The sequence below is a fragment of the Sinocyclocheilus grahami genome, unplaced genomic scaffold (genome assembly GCF_001515645.1).
Source record: "Sinocyclocheilus grahami isolate Dianchi unplaced genomic scaffold, SAMN03320097.WGS_v1.1 scaffold3068.1, whole genome shotgun sequence".
NCBI classification, from domain to species: Eukaryota; Metazoa; Chordata; class Actinopteri; order Cypriniformes; family Cyprinidae; genus Sinocyclocheilus; species Sinocyclocheilus grahami.
Genome location: NW_015508237.1, coordinates 13,531 through 20,131, shown reverse-complemented (window position 1 = coordinate 20,131; position 6,601 = coordinate 13,531). Strand labels below are relative to the sequence as shown.

Genomic DNA, 6,601 nt, shown 5'->3' with positions numbered 1-6,601 from the left:
GTGAGCATGCTACATATTAAGAGGATGTCGTTACATTTGTATCAGATCACAGAATAAACAGTGTTTGTAAAATGGGCATTTTACAACAAGACAATTTGTTTTGAATTCTTTGCTGCTCATCATGCTTGTTAGAAACTGCACATGGGTTGTTCAGTTTATTACTGTTTGGCTATTATTAAGAAAAAAAATCCTTGAGTGCTCGACAGTTTGCAGCTGCTGAATGTGAGATGTTCATCTGCACTGGTGGATCCCCAGAGATGAAATATTTAAATACAACACCCGAAAACCGAGAGAGAAACACACAGTAAAATGTGATGTGAAACACATTGCAATGCACATTTGCATTACCCTAAATTCCAGCTTTTCTAGGAATTTGTGTGCAGTTTAAATCAGTCTTAAAAGATCATAAAAAATAATTGTAAAAATTTAGATTAGTTTGAGATATGACTCTCTTCTAAATATTCCAATGGTGTTCAAAAGCTTTACTTTATTAAGCTGTATGATTTAGCAGTTCATCAGAAATCTACAGATGTTTTTGCCCTCATACTTTTAGATAAGCAGCAAACACATCGAGACTGAGGTCATGGCTGTATATTTTGTTAGATAATATTCTCACATTTTAGTATGTCCTGAGGGATCTCTGCTAATATCACAGTAATATCTACTGAACATGCAAGATAATGTCATTTGTAGTAAGAGGCTGATATAATATTCAAAAGAGTACAATCTCATTTTGACAGAGATATAATAAGACTTTATTGATATGTGTACATATTTGTCAGTGTCTTCAAAAATGTGTGCACAGAGGCAAATTATGTAGTTTCAACATCTCAGAAAGCCCATATGTTTTTCAGACAAGCTTACAGAAAGACAGGAACAGACAGAGCAAAAGAGAGATAGAGATGGCATGGTTATTTGATTTCTAAATACATTAGACTAACATTTAATTACAGTCACAAAACAAATAAAAAACCTTTGAGTCTTCACAAGTTCTTTTAACAAATCATCACTGCTTCACCTGCAAAAAAAGATATATCTATAGTTAAAAACACATTAAAGACTTAATGCAATCTAAATTGAAGCATGAATTTAACACTAGCAACATGCAGTAAAAGTTCCAAAAGGCATCATCTTACTTAAAATGTTTGGCATGTTATTTAGTAATATTTGTATTACCTTGAAGAAGCTGAGCACAGCGCTGTAGGTCAGAGAAAAGAGGAAGAGGAAGATAAATGAGGTGGCAGTGGACCAGAGACTTCTGAACTCATCCTCCTCCAGAACATCTTTATTGCAGTCCAGAGCAAAGCCTGTCTCTGGCTCAGGTGGCTCACCTAAAAAAGAAAACACATGTACAGGAGACATATGTATGGTAAGCACATGGTGCAACACATATGTGAGAACATAAATCATACATCCTGGATTAAAAGTCCAGTATTATTAGACTTCTAGTTAGTAACACTTAAGCACATGACAGCTTTATGTACTGCATACGTGTACTCACATACATTCATTTGCACACACAACTGAGTGTACACTGAAGAGACAAACATACAGTATATTATAGTCCAGTCTGTTAGACATTGTTAGTGCATTAGAACATACACTTTATAAAAATATACAAAGGTATATTATTAAATTTATGGTATGCTTATCAAGTAACTTACTTTTTTCAGCTGACATACTAATAATACAAAAATATCACATATACCATCTTTTATTGATTGAAAAGGCCAATAATTCCTTGTGATTTTGATGGTTATCTTTAGAATTTAATAAGTGGCTTTACTAGAGACAGACACAAAAAAATGTCTAAATACTGAAGAAGAAAAAACGGGAGCAGAAAGTGAAGCACACCAAGTTTCTGATTAGAAAAACGATGTGAGAGCTGGACTAAATCATGCAAACAAATATTTATTGCTTGTAAAACAACACAAAAATGGCATGTTATATTATAGGCTAACAGCAGTACAGTAAGCACGGAACAAAACATAAAGAAGCTCTATGATATTGTTCCGACAATGTTTTCATGTGACCAAATTTATGTGATCAATATCAAATTAAACATATAGTCTTGAGTGTAATTTGACTTTGATGTTTGACCCATGCAGTAAAGTGATACAGACATACAGACAGAAATATGCACAAAAAACATCAAAGATACTGTACATAATCTGACGAGAGAGCAATAGGACAAAAGCACTGGAACACTGAACAACAGATGAACAATGATAGTTTGGAAATGCTTGCACATTAATCACATGAAAGTTCTGGCTGTTTACTTTGGCTTGTTGAAACTTCTAATGGAACACCTTTTTTGTCCATGTTGGCATATTTGACTGCGCAGCTGATGGTGTTTTTATACTCTTGTTCTGAAACTGTTAGGATGCTGAGAACAGACGTGGAGTGCTTTTGATGGATGGGAGCACTGTTTGTGCCCTCTCTGTAAGACTCTTTACCCACTCTCCACATGATATAGACATCGCTGAGTTTAGGACTGGTGACCTCACACACCAGAGAGACATGATCTGTGACGTTACTATCAGGTTTGTAAATGGTAACATTTGGTTTATTTTCATCTGAATTGGAGGAAGTGATAAAGGTTAATAGAACAAACAGAAAAATCACACTATAATGAATAACAATAGTGTATCAAGGCAGTCTAATCTTTTTGACAGAAATAATTTCAAATGTGCTTGAAGGCAATATTTTATCTTATTTGTATTTTTTTGACAGGCAATTAAGTTATAAGCATCTATCATAAATGCACATAGAGCCACAAAGTTGATTTAAAAGTTTTAGACTGACTTACCTCCTTTTTGAAAACGGATCGTCTGCTTGATGTCTCCGTTATTTATGTCACTGATGGTGCAGGTGACCATGAAACCATCAAACCATTTATTTGTATTAACGGTGACATTGTGAATTATTTTAAATTGTGACGTGTCAGTAGAAAATTCAACATTCCCTGTTGCAATATTTTCATTGGGCACATGTTCATCCTTCACTTTACATGATACTGAAGTGTCTTGCACTGTATTTCTTACATCTCCAGAAACAACAGCTTGCAAGACAATTTTATCATTAACAAAAAGTTCTTTCTGAATTGGTGGCTTCATTGTCAGTGACAATTTAGCTACAAGGGAGAAAGAAAGTAAATATTACTTAATGTGTAAATGTGGTGTCATCTGTGATATAAATATCTAATATGTGTATATCTGTGAATTGGGATCAGTTTGAAGGAGTGTGTCTTTGTGTGAATTTGAAATAGAAGTTAAAGTGTGAACTAGAGAGAGCAAATCAACATTAGAAATATTCAATAATACACATGACAGATTTACTTTTTAGGGTTGTTACAGGAACCAGGGTTGGATTTCTTGGACTCCCTGCAATTAAAACAATGATTACATCCAGTGAAACTGTGGAGGACATCCAATACTTTGCAAACTTATGTACACATATGTGGGGTGATCTGGCGGTGGAGCTAGCAACATACAGGTGAAAGCAGATAGGTCATGAAAAGCAAAAAAAAAAACAAAAAAAAACGGTGCAACATGCCTTTTTAAGCAAGCAAATAAAATGCTCTTGTAGTTGAGTTTGAACTGCAATGTTAAATGTTGCATATTTATATGTAAAAAATGTTTTTCTCTATTTTGGTTTATACAGTGGGGTGGGTCTCATATGTCATTGCATTCCCTGACATAGGCTCAGAAATGAAGTATTTCCGAATTCAACAGCATATAGAATAGAAAGACACATGAAGTAGCTAATGTAAAATGCAAAAAAAAAAAAACAATTGAAATGTAACTTACGTGGAGCAACAGGGGATTCTAGTGTGCCTTTAGAATTTGAAGCTTCGCATTTGTACGGTTTCTTAGGATCCCAATCGCTTTTTCTTATGCGCAGAGAGCTGATTTTGGTATAGTCTCCATCCGGTCCGAATGCTGGATACTGCACGAAATCACTCAAATCCTTCGTAGTAGAATCCGTCCATTTAAAAGTAAGCGAGTCCACAGGTGAGAAACCTCTTGCCAAGCAGCCGATGGTGAGGAACGCATCAGAATCAGAAGTACACTGGGACATGGGGAAGATTGACTTTGGCGCAGAAGGTTGAGCTGTAGAGACAACGCATCGTTCTCAGACAATATAGAACCTGTATAACGTATATATGCAACACGTTTAGGCCTATTAGAGAGCTAGACTACGTCTCAAATGAATGACTGACTGGATGAATTAATGAATAATATAAAAATATAACAAAATTAAACTAAAATGAAATAAATGATAAATTAACATATAATAAAATAAAACAGTATGATTGAGTTTAACTGCTTTTACACGAGAAGACACCGCGGAGTATCTTCACTTTGCGTCAATGTCCCGATTATCCTACTTTGCAGGAATGATCATCTTAGTATGTTATGCCGCACACAAGCTATTTAACAAATAAATAGGCCTACGTATGCTACTACATGGGTATTAAATATTGATTTGAAATTGTGGAGACCGAAGAGAACACGAGCACAGCTATTTTGAAACAGGTCAGCCCTGGAAAGCCTAACTGTTATTTATTAGACGCTGATTGACCAATTAGAATAAAGTATTTCGATGAGCCGCATAATAAAACACACGGACTAGGTAAAACATTTCTTTCTCTTGGATGCACAGGCAATAGGCTAAATAAAGTGATATCTAAACTAATTTATCACTGGAATTTTTGACTGCAGAATTACTTTTCAGTATGTTTTAAATGAATCACTTCACATAACCTATGAAATATAAGTTAAAACAAACAAATAAAATGAAAACAATGACAACCTTTTGAGAATTTGAAATAAGAGCACTATATAGCCGTTTGTAACCATGGAATCATGCGAAAATGTGATAATTAAATCGATTAATTGCAAATATTTATTAAATAGCCTATAGGCTGTTTATCGACCAAAGACCTACGCCGTTGTTTTATTCATTTATTTGCTTTATTCATTATTTAAAACAGCTTAATTATATTTTAATAACACGGGATGCAATCTATTACTAAAAAAAAATAACACTTAGGCCTAATGGCTGTATCAGTGCAGAAAAACGCACGAGACACGATGCAGTCATGAAGCAAGTTTCGTTTGAAGCAAGTCGTTTAACAATAACTATTATTATTTTATTTTTCAATGTTTTATTTTTAGCAGCTATACAACGAAACGATATTATAAAATGATGTAGTCTTTTACATTTTCTAATGAAATAACCAAATAACCATTCATTTGACAGCAATTCATATTTTCAATTAATATATTCAATTTGTCTTATTTTACGATAACTGTCCTTGCCATTAATAATAAAATCTTACTGTTTGTTACGGTGACTTTGGTGCCGCTTCCCCAGTAGTCGAAAGCCCAGTTACACAATATTCTTTTAATGTTACAGAGCAGTATAAAAATGCAACTCAGAAATGCTCAGGATCTGTTAAATGGCCTGTAGCCGATTCGTTGTTTTATCTGAATGCGTGTAGGCTACACATCAAAATATGTACAATTTAATTATTCATAATTAATGTCAATCTTTGCGTTTCTAGCAAAACTCTAAAGACATGCCACGACTTTAATTGTCCGAATCGTAGAGTAAATAGCCATTTAAACGTCGCTTAAATATAAAAACAACTTTTTGACAAATTAGCCTACCTGTCACAATTTTTCGTACTTGACAGTTTTACCCATGGATATTGTACAAAAATAGTGCGCTCGTATGACAAGTCACTTTTATTTATTATCCTATAAGCCACAAATTCGACTGTTTATCCTTTTAATTCAGTCTAAGTTTCATTCTTGCAAAACGGACAAGCGGTCTGTACATTTAGTTTTCCTATTATTTTTAAAACACATATCAACGCTTATGAAAGATTTAAATTGTAGTTCTTACCAGATGTCACTGTGACCGACGTGCCTTTCCCCCAGTAGTCAAAGACAGCGTAGTCACAGTGATACTTTTAATTTCTTCAGTGCACAAAAACTATCAGCAAACCCAGCTACAATTCTATTTATTTCATAATTAAATGCAACATTGTCCATGATTTCTCTCTCCCTCTCTCTCTCTCTTTCTCTCTTTAAACTAGTGGACTAAAAGTCTGTTACTAAACATGCATTTTTTGTAGTTTGGCTCTAACTAAACACAAATCTGACTTCTTACCTGATGTTACAGTCACCGTTGTTCCCTTTCCCCAGTAGTCAAAGGCACCGTCACAACGAGAAGATTTACGATAAGAGCCATACCATAACCCTAATAGTACATTTACACTGTCCTGCCATAGGCCTCCGTTATCAAACCGACTAGTTTTGAGATATTGCGCGAATTTTCTTTAATCTGAGAGTTTTGCTCGATATTGTTTACGATTACTGACGTCCCCTTTCCACTATTAGCAAAGACAACAATTGTAAATACGGCTGCATGTTATTTGTGTCAAGAGCACTTACCTGATCTTCAAAATTGAATGAAAATGGAATAACAGAAAATGTCAACAATATCTTACCTGAGGAAACGGTGACTTTGGTTCCTTTCCCCCAGTAGTCGAAGTAGGTGACACAGTGACTGGTGCCTTTGAGTTACTGAC

The 6,601-nt window shown here is 34.6% G+C and overlaps 1 gene segment (V, D, J or C); it reads right to left on the bottom strand.

The window, feature by feature from the left end:
* Positions 1 to 783: 783 nt before the first annotated feature.
* Positions 784 to 6,270, bottom strand: LOC107575974 (Ig mu chain C region membrane-bound form-like; the record flags this gene model as incomplete). The annotated part of the segment is given in 8 exon segments: positions 784 to 1,018; positions 1,177 to 1,415; positions 1,665 to 1,673; positions 2,259 to 2,576; positions 2,810 to 3,133; positions 3,339 to 3,383; positions 3,810 to 4,112; positions 6,181 to 6,270. Coding segments are annotated over 8 exon segments (1,340 nt in total), but the record flags the coding sequence as incomplete, so codon positions are not given.
* Positions 6,271 to 6,601: the final 331 nt, after the last annotated feature.